General features: G+C 50.0%; 9 protein-coding genes across 9 annotated transcripts; 8 read left to right on the top strand and 1 right to left on the bottom strand.

Moving 5' to 3' along the window:
* Positions 1-973: 973 nt before the first annotated feature.
* On the top strand, positions 974-1,303 carry ColSpa_11653 (uncharacterized protein; the record flags this gene model as incomplete). Its single annotated transcript, XM_049277865.1, has 1 exon — positions 974-1,303. One exon carries the CDS (start codon positions 974-976, stop codon positions 1,301-1,303), a length of 330 nt encoding a protein of 109 aa, XP_049133822.1.
* A 4-nt stretch (positions 1,304-1,307) lies between these two features.
* Positions 1,308-3,110, top strand: ColSpa_11652 (trifunctional UDP-glucose 4,6-dehydratase/UDP-4-keto-6-deoxy-D-glucose 3,5-epimerase/UDP-4-keto-L-rhamnose-reductase RHM2; the record flags this gene model as incomplete). Its single annotated transcript, XM_049277864.1, has 3 exons — positions 1,308-1,355; positions 1,421-2,327; positions 2,377-3,110. The coding sequence occupies 3 exons, from the start codon at positions 1,308-1,310 to the stop codon at positions 3,108-3,110; spliced, it is 1,689 nt and encodes a 562-aa protein (XP_049133821.1).
* A 988-nt stretch (positions 3,111-4,098) lies between these two features.
* ColSpa_11651 (uncharacterized protein) lies at positions 4,099-4,362 on the top strand (the record flags this gene model as incomplete). Its single annotated transcript, XM_049277863.1, has 1 exon — positions 4,099-4,362. The coding sequence occupies one exon, from the start codon at positions 4,099-4,101 to the stop codon at positions 4,360-4,362; it is 264 nt and encodes an 87-aa protein (XP_049133820.1).
* Positions 4,363-7,326: 2,964 nt separating this feature from the next.
* On the top strand, positions 7,327-8,581 carry ColSpa_11650 (zinc-type alcohol dehydrogenase-like protein; the record flags this gene model as incomplete). The annotated part of the gene is made up of 3 exons (XM_049277862.1): positions 7,327-7,758; positions 7,818-7,908; positions 7,977-8,581. The coding sequence occupies 3 exons, from the start codon at positions 7,327-7,329 to the stop codon at positions 8,579-8,581; spliced, it is 1,128 nt and encodes a 375-aa protein (XP_049133819.1).
* Positions 8,582-10,855: 2,274 nt separating this feature from the next.
* Positions 10,856-11,519, top strand: ColSpa_11649 (uncharacterized protein; the record flags this gene model as incomplete). The annotated part of the gene is made up of 2 exons (XM_049277861.1): positions 10,856-11,281; positions 11,340-11,519. 2 exons carry the CDS (start codon positions 10,856-10,858, stop codon positions 11,517-11,519), a joined length of 606 nt encoding a protein of 201 aa, XP_049133818.1.
* Positions 11,520-14,254: 2,735 nt separating this feature from the next.
* Positions 14,255-15,302, top strand: ColSpa_11648 (satratoxin biosynthesis SC1 cluster protein 4; the record flags this gene model as incomplete). Its single annotated transcript, XM_049277860.1, has 4 exons — positions 14,255-14,294; positions 14,343-14,410; positions 14,461-14,846; positions 14,939-15,302. 4 exons carry the CDS (start codon positions 14,255-14,257, stop codon positions 15,300-15,302), a joined length of 858 nt encoding a protein of 285 aa, XP_049133817.1.
* A 2,808-nt stretch (positions 15,303-18,110) lies between these two features.
* Positions 18,111-20,198, top strand: ColSpa_11647 (oxygen-dependent choline dehydrogenase; the record flags this gene model as incomplete). Its single annotated transcript, XM_049277859.1, has 4 exons — positions 18,111-18,157; positions 18,207-18,403; positions 18,464-19,014; positions 19,065-20,198. 4 exons carry the CDS (start codon positions 18,111-18,113, stop codon positions 20,196-20,198), a joined length of 1,929 nt encoding a protein of 642 aa, XP_049133816.1.
* A 1,030-nt stretch (positions 20,199-21,228) lies between these two features.
* On the bottom strand, positions 21,229-22,017 carry ColSpa_11646 (UPF0662 protein; the record flags this gene model as incomplete). The annotated part of the gene is made up of 1 exon (XM_049277858.1): positions 21,229-22,017. The coding sequence occupies one exon, from the start codon at positions 22,015-22,017 to the stop codon at positions 21,229-21,231; it is 789 nt and encodes a 262-aa protein (XP_049133815.1).
* A 1,761-nt stretch (positions 22,018-23,778) lies between these two features.
* ColSpa_11645 (WW domain-containing oxidoreductase) lies at positions 23,779-25,507 on the top strand (the record flags this gene model as incomplete). Its single annotated transcript, XM_049277857.1, has 3 exons — positions 23,779-23,914; positions 23,973-24,055; positions 24,110-25,507. The coding sequence occupies 3 exons, from the start codon at positions 23,779-23,781 to the stop codon at positions 25,505-25,507; spliced, it is 1,617 nt and encodes a 538-aa protein (XP_049133814.1).
* Positions 25,508-25,842: the final 335 nt, after the last annotated feature.

Here is a 25,842-nt window from a genome sequence, read left to right as displayed (position 1 = left end):
CCGACAGGTTAGCACAGGTTGGGACAGGGACACGATCTGGACCATTATGAGAACGTGAGGAATGGCCGCTAGCAGCCCTTGAACGAGAGCGAGAGAATAGGAATTGGCTTGGCATAAATCAGGAAATTGTATTGTGAAACGGAAACATAACTGGTAGAAGTAATGCGCCAGCCAAGACGCTTGGTGTGGCGATGCAGATGGTGAGCTGGACTTCCCAGTGCAAGATCGGACACAGGGCGGGCGCGAAGAAGCAAGCACGCAAGCAGTTTTGATGTAATAATCGAACGATGAGGTTGGATAGGATTGGGTTGGGCTGGAATTAGGCAGCGGTTCGTCGCAAGGGAGATGAGACGGGTCGGAGGGATGTTAAAGTCGAATAGATGCGATAACGGGGGTCAAACCCGGGAGAGAGGGCGGAGATGACGGAGACGGTACCTGGGGAAGTGGAGGCCATCGGGGGAAACGTAAAGGATACGTACCCGCACTACCAGCCACGGAGCCTTGACGGCAGACGGAGACGGCCAGGCGGGGGAGGATCGCCCGGTGTTCTCGCTTAGGAGCCCAATCGAGAACACCTTCGGCTCCTTCCTTGTTGTGAGAGCTTATCAGATGGAGTTCTTGCCAAGAATAGCAACTCCTGCCCCTTCCTGTGTAGAGCTTATCGTCACGTGCGTCCAAACGCTGACTTGGTAATCGCGGTCATTCTGTTGGTCAGTGGGTGCCCGCCCCGTCACCAATCAGCCACTCCAGCGGCCACTTCAGTGCCCCGCCCCCGCCCCCGCGGAGCTGCCAGCTCACCGCACCAAACCGCACCACACAGCAACGGCACTCAAACCTAACCCGACTTTACCTAAACTCATGGGAAGCACTCGCTCACATCTCACTATCGTTTCCCGGCCTGTCCCGGCCGCATTTCTATTCCTGGACTACCTCTCTTCTTCTTCCCGCCTCCTCCTCCTTTCCCCTTCCCGTCATGCCCAAGAACATCCCGGCTCCCGATGAGCCTGTCGTCACCTTCAGTTCGGGCTCCAAGGCACCGGTTGCCCTGCGTCTTCTCCACCTCAACGATGTATACCACTTGGAACCTTCTAGTGCTGAGCCGGTAGGCGGTGTTGCCCGCTTCGTCACTGCCGTCAACGAGTACCGCAGCCATGAACGCTTCCAGGGCCAGCCCGAGTTAGTGACTCTGTTTTCGGGCGATGTCTTCAACCCCAGTCTCGAAAGTTCCGTCACAAAAGGTAACACCTCACGCGCCACCCAGAATTCGTCTGTATCTGTCATGGCGCTGATGCGCATCAGGTGAACACATGGTTCCCATTCTCAACAAGATCGGCGTCGACTGCTCTTGCGTTGGTGTAAGTGTACCACTGCGCCCAAATGCTACCTTGACGATAGCTTTGGTCTAACATGTCAATGCTAGAACCATGACTTCGACTTTGGCGTCAAGCAATTCGAGACCTTGACCGCGAAGTGTAATTTTCCCTGGCTCCTTGCCAACGTCCTGGACCCAGCTCTGGGTGAAAATGTACCCCTCGGAAATGCAAAGCACACGCACATGCTCACAACCTCCAATGGCATCAAAATTGGTCTCATTGGCCTAGGCGAGAGGGAATGGTTGGAGACCATCAACAGCCTGCCGCCCAACATCATTTACAAATCCGCCAGCGAGACTGCCAAGGAGTTGGTTCCCCAACTGCGGGCGCAAGGTGCCGACATCATCATTTGTCTCAGCCACCAACGTGAGCCGAACGACAACAAGCTTGCCGAGAAGACGGATGGTCTTATGGACATCATTCTCGGTGGTCATGACCACTACTATGGCCATAGTTTTATCAAGGGCACCCATGTGCTGCGGTCTGGCTCTGACTTCAAGCAGCTGAGCTACATAGAAGTCCGAAAGAAGGAGGATGGCTCTGGCAAATGGGACTTTGATATCTTGCGGCGCGATATCGTCTCGTCCATTACCGAGGACCAGGAGACGCTGAAACTTACTGAAGACCTGACCTCGAAGCTGAAGCACAGCTTGGCCAAGTCTGTCGGCTGGACGGCCTCGCCGTTAGATGCACGGTTCACAACGGTGAGAATGAAGGAGAGCAACATGGGTAACTTTGTCTGCGATGTCATGAGACACTACCACAACGCCGACTGTGCGCTCATGGCTGCCGGAACAATCCGTGGCGACCAGATCTATCCGCCGGGTGCGATTAGGGTTAGGGATATCACCAACTGTTTCCCCTTCGAAGATCCCGTCATCTTCATTCGAGTAACCGGCCAGCAGCTGTGGGATGCCTTGGAGAACGGCGTCTCCCAGTATCCCGCGCAGGAAGGTTTGTGAACCAACCAAGTCAAACTTCCAGTTGCAAGCTAACAGAGTAGGCCGCTTCCCTCAAGTCTCCAACATCGAATACACTTTCGATCCCAGCAAGCCGCCTAGCTCACGTATCATATCAGCCAGCGTTGGTGGTGAGCCCATAGATCCTGAGCGGAAGTACACGCTCGCGACCCGAGGCTACATGGGCCGGGGAAAGGGTGCGTTTCAGATTCAAATACACTCGAGATATCTGCTGACTATCATAGACGGTTATACGAGCCTTCTTGTCGAGCCGGAAGGTGGCACTGCTGAGGAGATCGTGTGCGAAGAAAACGGCATTCTCATTTCCGCCATGCTGCGTCAGTACTTCATGAGTCTCAAGACGGTCGGTCAGTGGAAGAACCTTAGCGAGTGTTGGCTCAAGGTCGCCGAGAAGTGCCACAGCCCCGTTGAGCCCCGCAAGATGTGGGAGACTCCCGCCGAGACGGGCATCTCAGATCCGCAGCCCAAGACCGAGTCCAAGTCGTGGGCCGAGTGGATGGTCAAGCGTCAGACGCTGAACACCAAGCCCCCCATGGACGACTCGGACGAAGATTCAGATGATTCCGATGACGAGGCGGATAGGGTTGCCCAGATCGATATGGAGATGCTCATTATGCGTAAGTTCTTTGCTAGATGGGCCAACAAGGCGGGCGTCAAAGCCGACGTATGTGATCCCCTGCGGGAGGGCGAGTTCACGGTGGACTGGACCCGGGTCATTGCCCCCGTTCTAGAGGGCCGCATTAAAATGGTGAGTTAGAGGCGCATAAAAGTAGACCAAAGTTATATCTATTTGGAATAGCATCCGCACGCCTTGTATAGATTGAGAGTCGGTACGACAATGACACTTGGCTCACTCGCCTCCTCCGCGAATGGTGAGTATACTTTACCAGTGGTGCGGGATACCAGAAAATCTACAAGGTGTCTGCTATACTACTTTTTGACAAGCTCCTTATACGTAGGGCTTCTTAGCCAAACCTGCCAGCAGATCTACACAATACGTCTTAAATGATGTGAACTCCATATCTAATTAGAGCTTCCTACCTGAGAGGTATACCAAGTACTCTGCATTCTTAAGGACATTGTGACCACGAATACCCGAAAGGTATTGATAATGGAGCCCCGAGAATCAGGGTTGGAGCTTGTTTTATCCTTCCGAAATCAGTGCTTTGTTTTTATGAGCGTTTGGTCAACATGCCTAGGTGACGTTGCTCTTGGTGTCCAGCTTAACGGCAGCTTTCTCTTGAGAGCGGCCTATTTTAGACTTTCTTAGGAAGAGGTAGCCCCGGGAAATGAGTGGCCTGATCGTGATTGGCGATGTCGTTTCTTCTACACAGCTGTAAGGCGCCGGAGTTTCTCGAGGGATCAGCGCGTTGCTCTGTTGACTTCGACTTGATAGCGGTGGCAAACATGTCAAGAGGGATTCGGACCGTCTTTGTTAGTTTTGGTTCTTATATTTAAAGCTATGGCGGCAGATCTACCAAGGGGTATGTGGTGTGGAGAGCTGTAGGCACAAATCATAACTGTATACACAGCTGAGCCCCAGAGTTCTCGGGGCGCCCGACGCGTTGACACATCCAGCCAGCGGCTATTGGTATAGCCCAACCAACTATTGGCTTGGCGTTGATAACTCCATCCGCGGCGAGGTAGCGAAGCTTGCAGACGAACACACCGACATTGTCTCCATCTACCATAGCGATGTTACCTCTGGGTTCGTCTGTTTTAAGGATGAACCGAGGTCACTCGCAATGCTTGGCTTTTGCGGATGTCTTGGTCTTATCGTCATGTTGAGATCGGCAGTTTGGATGGCCCATGTGTACGAGGACCCGGTCCTTTATAACCCCGGCACGTTTGACGAGAATATTATTGTGAATAATGAAAATGGTCTGGGGACCGCCGATGTGTACTACGGGCTGGCGAATCTAAGTAGCAGCGGCTTCGCTTTGGACCAAAATCCAGTCGCCGTTGTGTTCGCCCCTAAAGCGTCAACATCGGATTTCAAGGATGTCTAGTTCGAAGCTCTCATGCTTAAAGTAAATGAAATGTTTCAGGAAGGTATGTTGTCATCCTCACGTTGTAATCCTTTGCTGGTAATAAACAAACACACCCTTCACAGTAATCGGTGTAGATTCTAAATGGGTTAGGTACAAGTCGATCCGGACTGATACCCCCGAATACAGGCTCGACGAAGATTGCACTAGACCTGAAGGCAAGGTGCTTGCGCAGTAACAGCCGTCTAACTCAGGATGGTTCAGTCGTCTCAATGCCCAAGCCAGGATATGGATCGAAGGAGATAGCTGGACGTACATCATGGCCACCCGAGAGTCACCAAATGCGCGGATAGCTACAAGCGGACTGTTCAGTTCAACCATAGTAATAAATAAACATCAAGGTTCTATCCAAATGAATAGACAACCGGGTGACAAAGTATTCGGGACTTCGACTATTCCGTTACACTTAAATCACCCTAGTGAATAATATAGTCCGTAGGTGGCATCTGCATCAGGAGCGCCTCCGAATGCATGGCAATGCCCACTAAAGTTGCCTTCGGTGAGAGCTTCAGGGGAGCACGAATGAAAATGTGAGAAACTTTCTGGTCGTTGAGGAGAAGACGAAAAATCCCATTTCGGTTTGGTCTGGTTCATATGGCTGCGGAGCAATGGTGAGGTTGGCATCTCTTGCAACCTAAATCACCGCCGAAGGATATATCAGCTTTGGTTGGTTGTCACACCCAACCGATCAAGAATGAATTGGCTGGATGAGTGTCACCGAAATTAAACCACTGCCCGCCCTGATTCCTGGACTCAGCAAGCTGTCGCCATGAACCGAGGATAGATAGATTCGGCACCCCTAACCCTAGACCCTAAGCTCAGGATCGATAAACACGAACAGTGAGCTCCACTGGCCCCTAGCTTATTCCAGGAACGGTACTGCTCGACACCCACGAGTCCCAGGAATCCGGGCGGGTAGTATCTCACAGTAGCTCACGTTCCTGGATTATTTAATTGTTGCCTGTTGACAAACCCTAATCCTAGGATGGTGAGCTGCGTACAACCACCCTAAATCCTGAGATTAGTTTACTGTCCTCTGTACCTCAGCCCCTACTACTAGGAACAGACTGTTTGCTCCACACCCCTTCATGCTGGGATCATTTAGCTGAATCAAACTTGATAGCCTTGCGAGCCGTGGTTTAAAAAGAAGAATTCAAGAGATTTGTAAGCTTCTCAAACTGGGATAAGCTATCTGTTTCTTGGCTCACCAAAATCCTATGTTTTGGTTTATATAGGCTGTATTCCACCTGTCCGTGGCATGCCTCGGCAATAGAGGGAGCGTTTCATGGTGGAACAGTGAAAATGCACTTGCAGACTTCCACTCAACTCTCAGGACAAAATTGCCCTATCTGCCATGAATGCCAAAGATCTCCGACACCAAATGCTCCATAGTTGGATCGTGTACCGAGGCTGTACCTCGATGGGATTGATAATCATCAGAAAGGATGTTAGCGAACCCAAGGTGTCCTTCATGTGACGATCGGTCTCAGACTAGCTTTTGTAACGGATCCTAGAATTACTGGGTACCACCAACTTCCCACGCATTGTTGTTGAGCTCAAATTCAAGTACTGTCTACTGTTTAGATGCAAATATTCTTTCCAGCCACTCACATTTACCGCACTGACTCTATCTCTGCTGTGTCCTACACCACCCTCTACTTTCATATTGTTTATGGCACTGTATTTTTTATGTGAAGCAATTGTGGTTTGGGTTGTACGGCGCCCGAAAATAAGCACTATTTATCACTGATGGTCCGGTGAATGTACATGTGCTTGCATCATTTTCATAGAATCGCCCGATCAAGCTGCCTTAGTCCTACTCCTCTAGTAGAAGATCATTCCGTGCCTTCTAAATTTGAAATACATGGCATTTATGCGATTGATTGTGGTAAATGGGCTCAAAATGGCTTATGGCAAGTAACCTGCATCAGTTCCTAGCCGATCTGCTAAATCCCCAATTCTTACTCTACTGATTTATGCTTCATGTCATACCGGTACGTTAGCTTGGTTCCTAAACCAAAAGCCTAAGATTCAGTTGAAAATTCCATGGGAGAGATTTCCTCCTCACATGCTTTACATAACTCTGATCGGCATCCTTCTGAGTAGCCCCTTGGTTCGGCGTCCCAATAGACGCGCGACACATCCAAGCCCTTACGGTGGACTATACTCTGTCTTCACGCGTCCCACTGATTACAAATATACGTCGTCGTATATATAAGCAAGTCCATTTGTAATTATCAAAATCACAGGAGCATCACACTGCGGCCTTCGTAGTGCTATACGTCAGAAATCCGACCGACCGCCAGCGGACTACAGTCGAATGCGCGAAGCGCCGGAGAAATAACCAATCAGGATCAGTCACACCGGGGTTCTCTCCAATCAGAAACATCATGTTTCGTCGATTTCGGAGAAAAGCGGGTCTCATCCAGACCTCGTCCCGCACTAAGGCACTACCACAGCTGATGGGATGAGCGTGGCCTCGTCACTAACCTATCTCATTAGAAACTCTACCTCTCAGCATAGGAGCGGAATGTATTCGACGCAGTATTGATTCGTTCGCAGACCCATAGGTGGGGACCACCTGGTGTTATCAACAATCCCCTCGATTTGCATGGAGGATTCTTCAGCATCCGATGTCGCCCGTGGCCGTGCGTGGAGTGTTGCGTGAAAACCCTCTTCCGTACAATGGACTATCGGTTTTGGATAGCCCAGACTGAGATATATCAAAGAGACACGTCATACCCGAAGTCCGGCCGGCTGCTCTACTGCGTACCCGCCTCAATAATTGGTCAGCCACCTGCCCCAGCCTGAGCGGTATCAAAGATTCAAATACTCAGCTGTATTCTACTTTAAGAGTCGGAGTTTTTGTCACTAGGTCTCACTTGCTGTTTATTTCCACCAGTTTCAAAACGATCAACCCAAACGATGACACATCCCACCACTTCTTTAGTCTTCAGACGTACTGATGGCGATCTTCCGCGAACTATCGAACAGTCGACCGAAGCCCTGCCTGCTCCAGATGAGCTTGGCTCTCGCGATGTGTTGATCAAAATCCATGCCGTGTCGTTGAACTTCCGCGATGTGGCTATGTTGAACGGCAGATACCCCGTGGAAGTTCAGCAGTATGGCATTCCATGCTCAGATTGCGCTGCCGAGGTCATCGCCGTTGGGCCAGCCGTGCAGGACTTTGTCGTCGGAGACCGAGTGGCACCGATTTTTGACCTAAATAACCTGACAGGGCATGAAGATAAGCCGATGCGAGCCCTGGGAGGAGACCACCCCGGCGTCCTCCGAGAATATGCTGTATTTGACGAGGAAGTGCTTGTCCACCTGCCGAAACACTTGACATGGGAAGAGGTACGTCTGAATACTCTGGAGTCCTTTGGATTTTCCCTCAACCTTCTGACCTTTAACAGGCAGCCACGCTTACTTGTGCTGGAGTTACGGCATGGAACGCCCTGGACACTCCAACATCAGCGCGCGAAGAGGCTGCTGCTCTTCTCCAAGGTGAGAAGGTTCCCCAATTCCATACACTGATAATATATTGTCTCGTAGCTTCTAACGATCGGAACTAGGAACCGGGGGTGTGAGCCTGTTTGCACTTCTTCTTTGTCTTGCCAGCGGTATCAAGCCGATCATCACTTCGTCTTCGGATGAAAAGCTGGTAGCAATCAAGAAGCTTGGTTCAAGTATTCATGGTATCAACTATAAAACAACAACCGACCAGAAAGCCGAAATCCTTCAGGCTACGAACGGGAAGGGCGTGGACTTTGTCGTCAATAATACGGGTCCTGCATCTATCCCAGATGATATTGGATTCCTGCGCCAGAGGGGTGGCACGGTCTCGCTCGTAGGCTTTCTAGAAGGGGGGGGTTCCAACTGGGAACCCGGAGCAGTCATGGCTTTGATGAGCAAGGCTGCGAAACTGAAGTACGTCATGGCTCCAGAAATGATTGTTGTGTTTACATGGATCCTTCTATTTGGCGTTGCTGACATTCGATATAGGGGCGTTGCCGTTGGCTCGAAGTTGGATTACGAGCGCATGAACGACTTTCTACAAGAGAAGAATGTGAATCTTGGTCCCATCATAGACCGAGTCTTTCCTTTCCAGGACTCCAAAGCGGCTTTCGAGTATCTATATTCTGGGAAGCACGTGGGTAAAGTTGTCATCAAGCTATGATGCTATCCAAGCGGAGGTTCCAAACTTTAGAGGAGACATCTCTCGCTTTTGATACTAGTATATGATTCAATATAACTTATTTCTAAAATTATTCTTCAACTGGGATCATGTACACGTGCATACAAGCAATGTGTTCTAGCTTTTCTCTCAGTTAAACAACTTTCTCGTCGGTATGCCAAGTCCCGATGCCACCCAGCCAGTGGATCAGCCTTGCTGCGATACATTCACTGCTCTCTTCGCAACCCTCCATTCATCCAGAAAACCAATCACGGTGCTTCTTCCTTATAATTTGGTACAGTTAAGACGCAAATAGAATCAGCTCGCAAGTTTTGACCGAGATATGCCAAGTTAGCAACCGCTAGTATTAGAGTGTTTATGAAGCACAAGTGGCGGATACGGTCATTTATCACTGTATTCGCAAGACAAATAGTTAGCGAGTAAGTTCTTCAAGAGTAGCCATGTACTGTTTGGTATCAAGATGCACCCATACCCCCAAAGAATGATCACATTGGCTGTTGCCGACCCATGCGACCTTCCAGCTGTTAGTAAAGGCGATCTCGCATACTCAGATCACAAATGCAAAAGAAAAGAACCCCAAGTCCCCCAAGAAAAATTCAACCCTCTAAAATGAGTTCACGCTCTAAGGCACGTTCCAAGCATCATAGAAATGGAGGCTTTGCGGGCCCTGGACGTAGTGGAGATTCCTCTAGTGTCGACATGACGGACGACGAAACACTCAGCTTAAGGCCTGCCGCAGGCATCTCTATTATGTGATACCGTCGTGTACTTGTTCGATGATATTACTGGAGTCAACTAGATGTGTATCCCGCCCAAGCCTTAGGATCTGTGGGGCTCATAATCTGCGTTCTGTTATTGTCTCTTTTATGTTTAAAGTGCCTGCTACATCAATGCAGGCTACTACATACGCTGTCCTCGAGGAGGTAGATAACCCGTTTTAAGTGCGATAACCAATAATACAACTCTGATCACCAACAAGTGTTAGGGTGCGGACATGATCAAGTCAGATCTCTGAGTCGGTCATCAAATGGGATGTCTCAGCTGGTCACACACTAAAGCATGTAGTAGGCGGTGAGAGAACTTTGTACTCCGCCATCGTAGACTCGGGATTTTCACAGAAGGTCTCTCAAGCTGCGATGGTCTAAGCTTAGCCGCGGCAACGAAGTATTGTCAGATTGTTGGACGCTATGCGGATTATTTAGTGGGGCGTGTCGATGACCCCCGTTACTCGTGCATTTTTTTACGGTGTGCAAATGAGCTCTATTTCTTTTCATGACTCTCACGGAATAACATTCTCTCTTTCTTACTTGCTGAAGGGACGTTTCGGTCTAGAAGAACGGTTTAGTCAAGGTTTCACAAGCTGTTGAGCCACACGTGTCTTGCCTTATGTCTCAGCTTTTCAAGTTTGTTTCTCTCAAGATCGACAGATGACGCCATTCTTTAGGACTCTGGGCTTGCAGGATCTTCAAGGGATTCTGAAATCTGGAACGCTTGTTCTTATGTGACGTCTAACGCGACCGGCGGCAACTGTCTTATATGAACCAATCAGGGAGTTCCCGTGACAGGCGTGACTATCGTGGACTAAGTTCATATCGGTTGCCCTGAGTTCAGGCCGTGGCTGTGAAACTGCGCGCAAGCTAAGCTGGGGTCGATCGCCTCGGTTCATCCCATCAAACCGCCCTAGGCTAGCGCGACAGTCACGTCTCCCTATCCTAATCGAGCAACATTAGTGGCTGATCATCTGAGACTCGATGTCGGTGGCTTTCGTAGGACTCCAAGTTGAACAACTTGAGACGGTTAACCGTAAATGTGAGATTCAAAACTTAGTTAATTCTAGGATGATAGTCGCTCTAGAAAGCCTTAGCTGAGTCTTGGTGACGAGAGCCAAGCCTTTAGATGTGACCTCGATGTAACCATGCCGTGCATCTTCAGCTGAGGCTGGCAAGCTGAATTCTGTGCCGCGTAAGATCGGACAAACTGAAGAATTGGCAACAACACTACCGCTCCATTCTGCGGATTATATATGCCTGTGCTTCTCTCAGAAAACTTGAAGAAAAACTAGATTCGTCATTGCAACATAGTAATCCAACTCTTCCAACCAAGTATCCAATAAGTACATCATGCGCTATCAGACTTTTCTTGTAGCCTCCATCTCGATTACGGCAGCACTTGCAGCCCTCAACGAACCATGCTACGGTTCTGGAGGCAGAGCTGGTTCGACATCTCCGTGCGTGTACTTTAGAACCTTTACTGACAATGCACACAGGTGTCTGCGTAACCACGACCACTTGCTCGTCCAATGGAGGTACTACTATTGACGGCGCATGCCCCGCCGATGCAGCCAATGTCAAATGCTGTACCAAGTCACCTTGTGGCAGCAGCGGCGGTAATTGTCGCTGGACGAGTGATTGCGCCGGCACATCGGCTTCGAATCAGTGCCCAGGCCCAAGTGCATTCCAATGCTGCTCTTCCTCAGCCAGCGGCTTCGGTGGCTACGGCGCTCCTTCAATTCCATCCGTTGGTGCTTGCAAACAGGTCGCCGTTGATGGCGCAAAGGAGATTGTTGCGGCGTTTCCGGGTAGGGTCCGGGAAGTATTTTGTACTCGTGACTGTACTTGCCCCGGTACTTCGGACCATTGCTGCGGTAAAGCAACGGATATGATGTGTTCCGACGGCGGTGGCGTGAGTGTTTATGCAAAATTATTTGCCTACAACTTTGCAGCGCTGACTGGAGATACAGGTACCTACTGTTTCTGGCAAGGAGATCGCAGAGTGGGTTATGAACAACAGGAACGCTCTCAATCTAAAATATGTGATCTGGGGTCAGAGGATTTGGAATCCGTCTCAAGATTCTGTGAAATCTTGGTCGAGCTGGCGTTCCATGGAAGATCGAGGCGACTTTACCGCAAATCATTGGTAAGTCCCAGATACCTGTAATATGAATGGTATCTAACTCTTTTCTGTATATAGGGATCATGTTCATGTAAGCTACAACTAAGAATGGGGGTCTAATTTGTAACGGGGTCATTTCGGATAATGTCAAAGCTTTCACTCCTCATGAAAAGGGGCCAAAGTAAGGCATAATGTCGCAGAACAACGTGAGGCTACTGCCCATGGTTCTATTACGACTGACCGCCTGCTAAAACGACCTCGTTCTGCGCGACCGGTCACCCTCTCCGAAGCCGGTCGCCCTACACGAAGGAAACGTAAATGAACAAGCTTTGTGTTAGATATGTAGCTTAGACAGAACAAGTCAATTCCAAACTTGAAGTTTTCCGCTAGGTGATCATGCTTTGTGATCCTTACTTGATTAAGTAGCTCATTATTAGCCTTAAACGGTTGATCCTAGCTCCCAGCTGAAGGTCGCTAGCTCTGACTAGTAGGTACTCTAAGAAGGTATTGCTACTAAGCGACATCTCAACTATTGTTGTCAAAGGCCGTTGTGAGATTGAGTCCTCAACTACTGACATATGATATTACATGTGACGACAGAGTATAGCCAGTCTCCAGGATTCTCTCCGCTTGAGGGAAGTCAACTACGAATGGACTATCTTCACCTATGTTTGTCTTAATTATTGTCTAATCTTTTATTTGCTGTGTTACTCGACCATCTGTTCCTGTTAATTTGCGACGTCATCATGCAATAAGGTTGGCATCTATCGCAGTCCATTCCCTCCGTCAGAGCTGGAACGGCTGCCAGGACAGTGTCCACTTTACCATAGAGCAAGATTAGGTATAATGGATTCAAGAGTCTAAGGATCAGAATCAAATCCCATATTTGCATTTGACAAAGAAGGCTGTGTGGTTCATGCAGGAAAGCAAACTCCAGTACGCCGCCACCCGTAAGGTTACCCAGATTAGTCCTACCCAGCTTATCACTGAAGGTTTCCAAGACAATATGCTTGAGGATCCAGCAAGAGGTTCATGTTAAGGAGACCAAGCACTAATCCATTAAGATTCTGTGCTAGTTCCATAGGAAACGCTTCTGGTCCTTCCTGTCTGCCAATCGGCCGTTAATCGGGTGTCCAGGGTCTAGGTGTAGATTGTCAAGGGTCGTGATTCGTCGCTGTTCATATGGGAATCCGACATCAGCCATCGTCTCATCTAATCACCGAAGGTAGTTGAGTACAATCGCTCCTTTTCGTGCAGGAGCCAACGTAATGATCAAACCTCGTAATGATTAAACCTGGTTCTCAGCATTCTTCCAGATTACAGTTTTACTTCGCAAGTCGTCACTATCAGGAGGTGGAGAGGGAAGGGTGCTAGTCCGGACTCAAAGTAAACTAAAAGGCAGGGTGTGACCGCTGTGAGTTGTGGAGGTAGTAGCAGGGATAATTGTATCAGGATTAGTAAAGCACTGTACCAACAAAATTGCAGACAGGGGAACATGTTTTCTAATGTACTGTATATCCACTCCGTATAATCTACACAGTGGCAGAGATGACCGGGGTATGCAGAATTTGTCGTAGGTAGTAGCACTTGAAATGATCGTCGACGTACTAACTTGTTGTGGTCGACCAGCATCTTGGCAGGAAACCTTTCAAGTCGAGTCTTACAGCCCCATTGAGTGTGTTGTTGTTAGTGACGCTCGAAAGATATGTCCAACTGATTTTCTACGAGAGCAAGGAACCTTGTTCCTAAGCCTGGCAACCTACTCTGAAAGCACAAGACCAAGAAACATGACAGTTTCCCTTGGAGCCGCAGTGGCTGACCCCGGTCGAGAGCATAATGAGAAGCAGGTTGCTCTGTACCCAGCGATGTCGCTGCGGAGTTGATCGGAGACCTTATGAATTTTGCCGGTCATCATGAAAGGTCCCAGTGATTACCCATTTCTCCTTGTGAACCCCTTGCGATGTTGTATTGCGTGGAACAAGGATGACGAATCATCCCGTTTCAATACGACGAGATCGCTTTCTATTTTTCACGTCCGGTTCACAGCTTATCTGATTCTATCATGGTCAGGGAACAGGGAAAGGATCTGAGGATTTATAACACCTTGCGTTTTTCCAATCACTTGTCTACCCAGCTCATCTGCGACCGTTCTTTGTCTTGACTCCCTACCAGAAACAGCCCGATTTGGAAACCCTAGCAGGGGTGTTGGGGTACACTATGAGGTTTTGGATATACGCACTGACGGCAATGGCCGTGCTATCGCGCGCCGTTCCTGCTGCAGCCTCTTCTCCAACCGAGGTTGCCATGAAGATGTTCCCGCAATGTGCGGTAAGTATACTCTGCGAGACCTTCCAGTCACTCCGAGCTAAACTCGCATCGCTATAGCTGCTTTGCTTAGAAGAACTCATCCCCAAGTCGGCTTGTTCAACTGAGGATGTGCCCTGCTTGTGTACTAATGTGCCGCTCAACACGCAGCTGGCAGGATGCATCTTACAATCATGCACTACATACGAAGGACTGGGTAAGTACGACAGCAAGTGACATCGGCTATTCACACAAGACTAATGTATTAACGTGTACAGTGGCTAAAAACGCATCGATGACGATGTGTGGTGCACCGGTCCGCAACGAGAGCGCCAAACCTCTCCTGATCGGAGTGATCGGGGAGCGATAGCGTTGATAGTTTTCGGGCTCCGGATGTGCTCAGGTATACCCACTAGCGGCAGAACCTTAGGATGGGATGACTGGACAATTGTTATTGCCATGGCACTCACCGTGCCTCCAACAATATTCTCTGTAACATGTAAGCTACCTAACCAATCTATAGGATCCATATCTAACAAGGTCACAGTGTCAAACAACGGACTCGGCAAAGACATGTGGACTCTACCACAGAAGAATATCGAGAATGTCCTCTTTGTAAGCCAGCCACGTAGACCGAAGTCTCAGTCGCTGCTAACATTTTGTAGTATTACTACTTGGGAGAGCTCTTCTACTTCGCTGCACTGACTGCAACCAAAATCAGCATACTTTTTTTCATGCTTCGTGTGTTCTCCATGAGCAAAAGATTCCGCCAACTCGTCTACGGAACAATGGCTCTGTGTCTTGCATATGGGATTGCCTTCATTACATGCACGGCTTTGCAGTGCAGTCCAGTCAATTACTCCTGGGAGCAGATCGACAGCAACAAGGTCGGAAAATGCAACAACATTCATCTCCAGGGGTGGATGTCTGCGATTTGCAACATCCTCATCGACATCGTAATCTTGGTCCTTCCCCTGAAGAAGCTGGGCGAGCTTCAGATGAAGTTGAAGAAGAAGCTCATGATTATGTTCATGTTCTCTTTGGGGATTTTGTAAGCTCTACCCTATCACAAGTCAAACCCCCCACCCCTACTCTGCTGACTATGAGTCTCAGCGTCACCATTGTCAGTGTAGTTCGCCTCAGGTCCCTCATCGTCTTTGCCAACTCGCAGAACATCACTTGGGACTACACCGAGGCAGCCTTGTGGAGCACCATTGAACTCCATGTAGGCATCATCTGCGCTTGTCTGCCTTCATTGCGTGCTCTTTTCATGGCGCTGGGTGTGCGGGTACTTGGTTCAACCAAAGGTCATGCGAATGGCCCAAGATCCACCGGAACGAAGTCCGGAACGAACAAGAGCGGATTGGGTTCCACAACAGAAAAGACGGCCAAAAGCGCCCCTCGACAGGGCGACGAGAGTGATTTCATTCCGCTAGTCGACGTGGATCATGGCAAGTCCAGCTTTAGCGAGTCGGTCGGTGTGTATCGTGAGCAGTCTACTTCATAGCTACCTACCAACTGCAGAAAGGACTATCGACCTTAGAGGCGAATTCACGCTATGGCATAGAGTGATGGAAGACTAGGGTCCTCATTTCTTGGAAAGGAACTTTACTTAAAAACTCATTAGCCGGCGTTTATGTTTTGTAATCATTGTATCAACAGTATCTATTCTTCCGCACCCTGCTTGTCTTACGTTGTTGGCAATAAATGTGACTGGCCCTTTCCAAACTCGGGGCACAGGTGTCCGATCTACCTCTTTTTGGCTGATACATGTTAACTTCGCTGTTGGGACAGTCCTCCCTTTTCCCAACGATTTAGCCTACTACGCATCCAGAAGCTCTGACGTACTGTGTATATCACAACCACATTGGGCCGCACCGTCTAAGTTGGATACCCTGTTGTAAGACGGCCGTATTGTCGCATCAATGCTAGGACAGATGGGGGTGCTGTGGGCTCACAGGGAAGTTACAACCGCAGGCCACACCGTTGTGGGCCTTGGTTGTAACGGCAACCCACTAGTTTTAGCAGTCCTAACTGGGTCAGAAACGTTAATGATCTAACCTGATTGACACAGTAGCTCGTCGGTTCACTACCTAAACAAGCTTTCCGAGGGTGCCGCATACTCCCGAGACAAAGTATCGTGATAGTCAGGGTCAGGTTTCACGATCCTAGACTGTCCCACCTTCCCAAACAGGCTGAGTGAGTCGCGTGGAATGCCCGAGGAACGCACGTAGAAACTCGGCAAGATCGAAAATTTGAAATTTGACAAAGTTGAAGAAACACTTTCGTCATCCTCTAGCCACGTTGTTCGTCAGCTACAAAATAGAGGCAGAATATTGGCCGGGGTAATGGTATGCAAGTCGAACTGTGGATGATGGAAACAAAAAGAGGATACTTGACCCTTGCTAGAAAGGAATAGCGGTAAGCTTCCCTTGTGTGCCAGTGAGCGGAGACTCTTGTGATAGCGAATGCTGAAATTTTGTTTTCGAACCCATCTGAGTGGCTACGGAAAATGGATTGTTCGGGTTTCTAACCACGTCACCTCGAGTCTAGCCATGAATACGCATTTCTCACTAGGTATGTTAGATTAGTCTCTCCTCAAAATAAGAATACTCCTCCAAGGGCCTATACTGCCCTTTTGTCTCGCACAAGAAAAAACGGCTTAATTCGTGCATACTTCAGCAGCAGTGATTAGGATCAGCATAGCAAACACGAACGCCATACCTTGAGTCAATACCTAGATCACTCCCGCGGTCCGCGCGCCCCGGATGCTCCCGCAAATGTAGTGTTGGCTTGATGCGGACTAGCTCTACAACATGCAAGCTTTGCAGCCCAAATATGATCAGACCCTGGTCTTCTCCTTTTCCGTCGTCAATTGCCAATTGCCAACCACCAGTAGTGTCAGTATTACAGCGCTACAAGATGCCACAGATCCAACGGCTTACCGACATCTGTCTGGCAGCAAATTCATGTCAATACTTTCAAGAATCTCGGTGTCGGGAGCGAAATACTGGGTATTGTCAGAAAACCCATACTATCCCCGGCCAGCCGTATTCACTGCTATGAAAGGGAAAGTACCAAATCTTCAGCTTGGAAAGACCCCGTGTCAGTGACACATATTACCCCCCTCCTAAGTCGGAGCAAGCGTTCCGAAGAAGCTTTGTCGTTGATTTTGTGCCTGCCGATTTATCACTAGCGATAGGCAACGGGCGAGTTAAACACAAGACAATCGGGCTCAAAGTCGGCCAATTCTGTGGGAACGAACATACACATTAGTAGATTATGGAGATGACTGTTCTAGGGCTTCGGAAAGCTTTGCCATGAAGTTGAGGATCTGCAGTCAGACGGTCCGAGCCCATGCCCGTTTATCCGTTTGGCTCCCCGTTAAAAAGTGTAAATATATTATACCGACATGGGATCTCCCTCTTCCACTTTCTTCCCCCCTGCCTTCCTGGACAGAAACCCACACGCGGCGTAGGAGTTCAGTGACCGAATATCCCTGGGGTAGGTAATTGAGAAGGATGGATGTTTCTAATCGGATTTTGACGACCTTCAGCCTGCCCTGTCACCCTGCAGAGCCTTTAGGCCTGTTCATTAGTGTAGTCGACCCTTGGTGGACTACATTGCGTGGATGCTAAACCCACCGCTCTCTGTCCCAGGGAAGCGGTTCTGGCATGCTAACGGCAAAACTGCCATGTCGTGCGGTACCCTGGCGTGTTGTAGCAGATATCATCTGCACAGTACGTAGTAGTTGTCGATTTCCCTGCATCGTTCTTTTAACAGCTCGCTTAAGCCCCTATGATGGCAATTGAAGATGCTAGGGGTGCCACGATTTAATTTCCTCAAACCCAGTCACTACCCCACAGCCAATCGTCTGTTCGTAATATTTGACTGATTGGGTCAGCACATAGCACGCTGAATACAAGTATCTTTGATCGACAAGACGGGTTAGGAAGTCGTCATGTTTATCGCTCGTTACTAGTCTGATTGTTCGCAAGGGACCCATCTAAGAACCTGGGATCTGCAACTCACTTCGTTGGCAATAGCCTCGACCTTTGTATGCTTGAGATCTGATCTGTAGAGCCATTTAAACGGCACGGCACGTTACCATTCGGCTTGGCAATTCATCACACTCTCTCAGCTTTCCAGCTGTGCCGCTCACTTTCATTCAGATACCGCGATTGCAATTTGTGTGTCTAGCCGCTCTTTTTGTTGTCTGTTTTAAACAACAATCGTCTTTGCACCGCCTGCGTCGATTGGCCATCACTCATTCACTCGTTCACTTCTTGCAATAAACCGACCAACGTAATTCATAATGAGAGCTCTTACCTCCCTCGCTGTCCTCGCGACAGGTGCGTCAGCGTAAGTAAACTAAACCACGTCGCCGTGACCATTAACCAACTATTTTCAGATTCACCAGCTGGAGGGCAGCCGTCGTACCTGACCAGCCATCTGCTAATTTGCCGCCCAACGGCTACACTCTCCCACCTACAAGTCCAAAAGCCAACTCAACTTACGAGTACATTGTTGTGGGAAGCGGTCCTGGAGGAGGACCGCTTGCTGCTCGCTTGGCTTTGGCTGGCTACAGTGTACTGCTTATTGATGCGGGTAAGTTGCGCAGCAATGATTCATCCCGGTCGTTGAGACCTCACGCTTACAAACATACAGGCGAGGACCACGGAGCCGATCCTGTCGTTCAAGTCCCAGCTGTACACCCTTACAGCAGCGATCATGTGCCCATCAAATGGGACTTTTTCGTCGACCACTATGCGAACGATACTCAGGCTCGCCGGGACACCAAGATGACGTATCTGACGCCAGAGGGTGACTACTATGTTGGACTGGACCCACCGGCAGGCTCCGTCAAGAAAGGCATTCTGTACCCTCGCACTGGCGCTTTGGGAGGATGCTCCCAGCATAATGCGTTGGTGACTATCAAGCCCACCCACAAGGACTGGAATTACATTGCCTCTATCACCGGTGACGACTCGTGGGCTCCGGAGGAGATGGACAAGTACTTCGAAAAGCTCGAGGCTGCCCGTTATTTGCCCAGCAGCATTGCCGGTCACGGTCTAAATGGATGGCTGCAGACCCGTGTCACCCCGATTACTTTGATCGCTGAGGACCTGAAGGTGGCCTCTTTGGTCGTTGCCGCTGCTACTGCCATGGGCAAGGGACTGATCGGAAAGCTCGTGGGCACCGTCAGTGGCTTGCTGGAGGTGAGTGCGCTACCTCGCTTAATACTTGAGCTTTGCACTGACATGCCCAGGTCTTGACTCTCGACATCAACAACCCGTCACCCAGCCGAGATAACGCGGAGCTTATCTACCAAATTCCCCTTGCCATGGACGAGAACTACTCACGAAGCTCCCCTCGTGGATTCGTCCTCGACGTCGCTCGCGCCACTAACGCTGACGGATCCAAGAAATACAAGCTAGACATCGCTCTCAACACTCTCGTCACAAAGGTCAACTTTGACACCACCGGATCTAAGCCCAAGGCTACCGGCGTCGACTATTTGGTTGGCAAAAGCTTGTACCGCGCCGATCCCCGATCAACCAAGGATGACGGTGGTATTCCTGGCGCCGCTTTCGCCAGTCGTGAGGTCATCGTGTCCGGCGGCGCCTTCAACACGCCGCAAATCTTGAAACTGAGTGGTGTTGGTCCCGCGGAGGAACTCAAGTCATTCGACATCCCTGTGGTAAAGGATCTCCCCGGTGTTGGTGGCAACATGCAGGACCGTTACGAGATCGGTGTTGTCGGCAAGGCACCTACAGAGTTCTCTCTTCTCAAGAAATGCAAATTCCTGAACGGTACCGACCCCTGCTACAACGACTGGAAAAACAACATCGGAGGACCGCTCAAGGGCGCCTACACTACCAACGGTATCGCTTTCGGCTACATCAAGCACTCGTCCGTGGCCGAGGACGAACCGGATCTGTTCCTCGGTGGCGTTCCTGCGTACTTCAATGGCTATTTCCCCAGCTACTCAGTTCACGCTACGGAAGATCTGAGCATTTGGACTTGGTTGACCTTGAAAGCCCGTTCACGGAACAACGCCGGAACCGTGAACCTGACCAGTGCCAACCCCCGCGACACCCCTAAGATTACCTTCCACAGTCTCGGTGAGGGTATCGGTGGAGACAAAGATCTGCAGGCCGTTTACGAGGGCATGAAGTACGGCATCCAAGCTTTCAAGGACCTGATTCCCCTCGATGGCAGCTTCGACCGCATCTGGCCGCCTGCTGAGATGACCTCAGAGGAAGACCTGAAGCAGTTCATTCGCGATGAGGCTTGGGGCCACCACGCTTCCTGCACCGCCCCATCGGTGCCGATGAAGACCCGATGGCTGTGCTGGACTCCAAGTTCCGCGTCAGGGGTATCGATGGCCTTCGTGTGGTAGATGCATCCATCTTCCCCAAGATTCCCGGAATGTACATCGTGGCTGCTATCTATCAAGCCAGTGAGAAGGCTGCCGACGTCATTATTGAAGCTGCGAAGCAAAGTGCTTAAGTGAGCAGCTTACCAAAGATCCAGCAAGCCATGATAGTAGCATAAACATTGTCACCCACAAGGAACCTATCTCCCATGTGAGGCTACGTACCGTTCGGTATTAATATTGTATCATAAGAAATTAACATTCTTGAGGCCTATCATCGTTTTTAGACTGCCTTCCAAATATTGTGGGGTTGTGTTCGGGCGATGCAGCAAACCCGTACGATCAATTCCAACCTGTATTCTGTATGTCTTTAAAGCCAACGACTGATTCTTTTGCAAAGTCAATCCAAGTGTCAAGTCAAAATTGATGACATTGAAAACTCTAGGCAATAACATGGCTATTGGAATATGTTTGCTACGGCATAATGATGTCGAAGACTGGTGAGAGGCAATGGCACATTATAGTATGCTACCAAAGAGCCTTGCACAAAAGCCTCCTCGATTCCATGTTCATGACAGGCTTTAGAAACCTAAGCCCAAATGGCTATAGTGCTCTTGATAAGATCGGTGCAAACTAACATTGAAGGCGAAGGCTAGGTTTGCGGCATATGATCTCTCCATCAGACCATTGGGCCCCCACCTTAGGACTGGCATCCAAAGGAAGAGCGTCTTGTACGTGTCACGGAGATTCACAATGACCCTAGAGCCGAAACATACATGCAGATTTCCCACTCTGAGTGGACAGACAGATATGTCTACTGTCAAACCTTTTTCCACGCTAAATCTTGCAGCTGGTCGATTTCAGGCGATAAAGCCTACGGAAGTGACTCAGCCACATGAAACTTGAACTTTTGGGATAGCCATAATCTAGATTTGCTGGTGTCGAGCTATGAAGAACATAGCAAGCGTACGAAGAAGACAAGACTATCCTTGGTTGGCTTCACCGTTTCGACTTTTTAGTATTGTAAGCCTTATATCTAAAAGACTGGCATTTTCTAATAATACCCTTCGAAGGTATCCTCACGATCTCTTGCGACCTGTGAAACAGCTTCTTTGATTGTCAAACTGTCATCCTTAGGCCCCAGCACGTCAAATGCCAGCCCGAATGTCTTCTTGTTTTGAATTGCCGCGTAGATGACCCCAGCAACATCTTCCCGTGGAATCATGCCGATAGTGCCCACCTTGCCTGCGCGAATCTTTCCCGTACCTGGTCCTTCACTCAAACCACCGGGTCTCACAATAGTGTAGTCAAGCTTGCGAGCCGCATTGCCAACCCTCAACTCCGTGTCGGCCGCTAATTTAGCTCGCAGAATGGGACCAATGATACCCCACATGCGATCGCTGAGCTTTGCGTCGGCATCGGTGTACCAGTCCGGGACGGGCCTGTTCTCTCGGTCGCGTATATCTAGGGCACTGATGACGATGTAGCGTTTGGCCGACCCGTTAGCCTTCGACAGGGCATCCATGACGCGAATGGCCCCGTCCCGGTCCACGGCTTCGGCGGACTTGGGGTCCTTGCCGCTGGCCGCCCACACGACGACGTCAGGCCGGGTGCCCTCAATGATTTTAATGAAGTCTGCCTCCGAGCCGGTGGCAATGTCCTGCACAATGGGTTTGGCACCGATAGCCTGGAGATCCGGAATCTGGTCTGAGTTGCGGATGACGCTGAAGATGGTGTGCGGGGTTTCGGCGTCTCGAAGGATCTTGGTCAATTCGCGGGCAGTTTTGCCGTTGCCCCCAAATATGAGGGCAGTTGGCATGTGAAGAATTGAGGCGTCTCCCATGTTTGTATAATCCTCGTCAAGTTCTTGTTGGCGTGTTATAGGGATATATGTGTGTTACCAAAGCTCGAAACGAGGCTCCGAGAGCCGGGCCGTTGGGTCCCTAATTGACTTCTATGACGGCATAATCCCGGACACGCGCTAATATGGAACGGAAGAATCCCAAAGCCGGACTAGAATTTAGCACAGCCCCGTTATATATCTCCTACAAACACTCGAATTGTGGAGTTTCAAGCTGATAAACAACCTTGCAGTGAGTTAGTCTCGTTTGGCGAGCTTCAGTGAGTTCCAAAGATTTGCTGCTACTCATCATCCATGAAATTGCATTGCAATCCTGTTGAAGTGCAGTCTTCACCTTAAAGCAACTCAGTACTGTTATACTCCATCAAGTAAATAGCTCCGATTGGTTTGTTGTTCATCTAGGTGTATGCACCACCACCTTTTGGCAGCGTCGTTTAACGGCGATTGCTTCCTTTCAGGACGGAAATCCCGATGTGCCGTCGCAGGCTGGGCGTAGACAACCTCCGGACGCTGCCGTATTTGGAGCCGGTCTGGTCATGACGTGTTCTCTGTACCAGGCTGTTTCAAGAGAAGAAGCCATGGAAATGAGGAACTTGTTCCCGACAGGAGGTCACATTGATTTTGAGGTTCGTTCTAGAGGATCTGCCTTGATGGCTGCATTTCATGTAGACACGCTGATATCCGCCGTGCTCCTCACATGCCACAGTGCCTCTTCCTTATTCCAAGGATTGAGACGATAGTGGTCTGCAATTAACCCCGCCACCAACTCGCTCCGAGTCCTTCACTGGCTGTTAGTGGATCATTTCACCGTTTGATTTAAGCTTAACAAAGTTTGCAATGAGACAGTACCGACACCCGTAAAAGTCCATTTCACAAAGAGGGACCTCTTTAACAGACCCGATGCATACACCTCTTCACCCTCCTCGCCTCAAACATCGCCCAAGGAGGCAACAAAGCAGTTAGGGCGAGTTAGGTAGCTGGACGGAGCGATTGCACTTGAACCTCCTTGGCCGCCACGACAAGAACCTGTTTCGGTCCCCCCCCCCCCCCCCCCCCCCCCCCCCCCCAACTAAAAAAACCCCCCCCCACCGAAACGCCTTTACATTACCTCAGCTTAGAGAACGAATTGGTCAAGTGTTCAGATCTCAGTCACGGAAGAAGCGCCGGGTCGCTCCCGCACTCCTCCCGGCAGAGCCTGGTAGGTATGCCGGATCCGGTAGCGCATCTGCCCATGCAGCATTTTAGACCAACTAGACGATGCACTCGCCGGTTCGCTGATCACGCCCGTATCGCCCGAACAGCCCGTATTCTGATGGGTAATTACAGCTGCCTTATTGGGCAGGAGACTTTGTCCCCATGCTCAATGGGCTCTAAGCTAGGGAGGCCTTGTCTCGGAAATGAGCTAGACCAGGCCTTAAGTGAAAGCATATCTGGGCGCAATCCATGTAAGTAGCAACTGATCAGAAAACTCGTCCATAATTACTGGGGACTAGAATAGAACGGCGGCCAAGCAGCATAGAAATACGAGGCGATCACCTTTACACGCGCAGATGTATCCATTCCGTCGCTGCAGGGTCCCAGGGTCGCGCCATCCAAACGTTGCATTCCCGTAAGGCCAGATCATTTGGGTTTTTAACACATAAAGCAGACGGTGGCCGGCCAGCGCAATATGGGATGAACGGAGTGTTCGGTCAACGCATCTTTGCCGCTCGTTCGGTTGTTCTTTGGTATCCTGCGCCCCCCATGAAGCAGAGCATCTTCGCCGCGCTTGCTTTGGCATCGCTTGTTGCTACGGAGTACGTCTGGCCATCGTCTTACGATGAGATCGAGGATCATCTGTCTCTGCAGAGCGGATACCTGCGCAGGGGCTTCATCGATGGTCCGTCGCACTAGCAGTCCCTTGACGCCCTCAATGCGTGTATCCTAACATCAAGCAGGTGTGATCAATTGTGGTTTCGGTACCAACACCCCGAGTCGCCAAAACTCGGCCGAATGGATCCGGGCTGCATTTCATGATATGGTGGGTTATGTCTGGCACATGCTGTCCCAGCTTTCATAGACTCACACTCTATAGGCTACTCACAATGTTGCTACCGGCACTGGAGGTCTCGATGCCTCCATCTTCTTCGAACTGGATCGTCCAGAGAACCCTGGGAGCGCATTCAACAACACCTTCGCCTTTTTCAGTAGCTTCCACTCGATCCGCGCGTCTGCATCTGACCTGTTGGCAATGAGCGTTCTTGTGGCCAGCTTCAGTTGCGGTGGTACCAAAATGCCCTTCCGAGCTGGTCGCATCGACGCCCAAGAAGCCGGTCCTGCAGGTGTCCCGGAGCCCCAGACCGATCTGGAGACTACCCAAAATACATTTACCAAGGCGGGATTTAATACAAGCGATATGATTGCCATGGTCGCCTGCGGCCATACTTTGGGAGGCGTGCACAGCGTCGATTTCCCCGAAATCGTCGGCGTCGAGGCGGATCCAAACAACGACACCGTTGCGCACTTTGATAGCGAGTTTGCCAAATTCGATCATGGTGTCGTGACCGAATATCTTGACGGCACTACCAAGAACCCTTTAGTGACCGGCGGCAACGACACGCTCAACTCGGATAAGCGAATCTTTTCTGCGGATGGAAACAAGACGATGCAGGCAATGGCCGACCCCGCTGCCTTCCAGGCTATTTGCGCCGATGTCTTCACTCGCATGATAGACACCGTGCCCGGGAGTGTCAAACTGAGCGAACCGATCGTTGGCACAGACATCAAGCCGTACATCCAGGGACTATTCCTTAAGGACGACGGCAACATCTCGTTTAGCGGACAAATTCGCATTCGTACATCTGCTGACACCGGTCGGGACCCTGAAGACCTTTCCGTTCAATTGACTTACTCTGACCGCAACGGCGATGGGTCGAACATCATCATGTCTCGGAAGGCGACCTTCTCAGGTGGCTCTGCATCCGGTCTCTGGGGAGAAACGTTCCATTTCTGGGAGTTCGACAGCACCATCAGCCCCGACATTGGCATCAGCAAGTTCCACATCCATGTCACGAAGACGTCAACCAACGAGACGATCACCTACGATAACGCCGGTATCGGGTACCCGATGAGCGATGTGATCCTTTACCAGAAGTCGCAATCCTGTCTTGGGAATCCAGTCGGCGGGAAGATGCCGCTCACCATCAAGGCACTTGTCCGCAAGGACTGCGTGCCTACCACAGCTGATGGGTTGACGCTTGATCTTGTTCGAGAGATCCGCAGGCAAGGAGTGATTGTTCCGAAGTTGGAAGTTGAAAGTGTCAACTTTCAGTCTACTGGAGAGAACAGAGGTCAATGGTCTGTCTACACGGCCAATGTTGACCTCGACACATCAGGGTGGAGCACTACCTTTGACATTAGGCTACACGGAGATAACCCTGTCGAGGTTGCATTCCAGAAGACAACCCCCTTGGGATCAAATGTTTGCAGTTGAGCGTCTTATGTAACGTAAACAAACGATGTTCGCACTGCGGCTATATAATTGATCATCAACGGTTAACACTATAACTTCATGTCTTTAAGTATCTCACAGGAGGAATCATGTTAGCCAGGTGTACTTCTATAACGCCGACGTTTGTTCAAGAAGTGATACAACGTTCAACAACAGCTATGTAAGGAGAGAACGTATGGTGCATCTAGCGGCACATATCTCTGAAATGTGTGGTTTGATATATCTCGAGAGCTTCTCTCCCACGATTGAAATGGTTCACTTATTTACCATTCAAAAAGGTTGGAGCACAGCAGCGCAAAGCAGTCTTCCGGTCGTTT

This window comes from Colletotrichum spaethianum, assembly GCF_022836535.1.
Source record: "Colletotrichum spaethianum MAFF 239500 DNA, contig49, whole genome shotgun sequence".
NCBI classification, from domain to species: domain Eukaryota; kingdom Fungi; phylum Ascomycota; class Sordariomycetes; order Glomerellales; family Glomerellaceae; genus Colletotrichum; species Colletotrichum spaethianum.
Note: the sequence above shows the minus strand (reverse complement) of the source record. Positions and strands in the feature narration are given on the sequence as shown.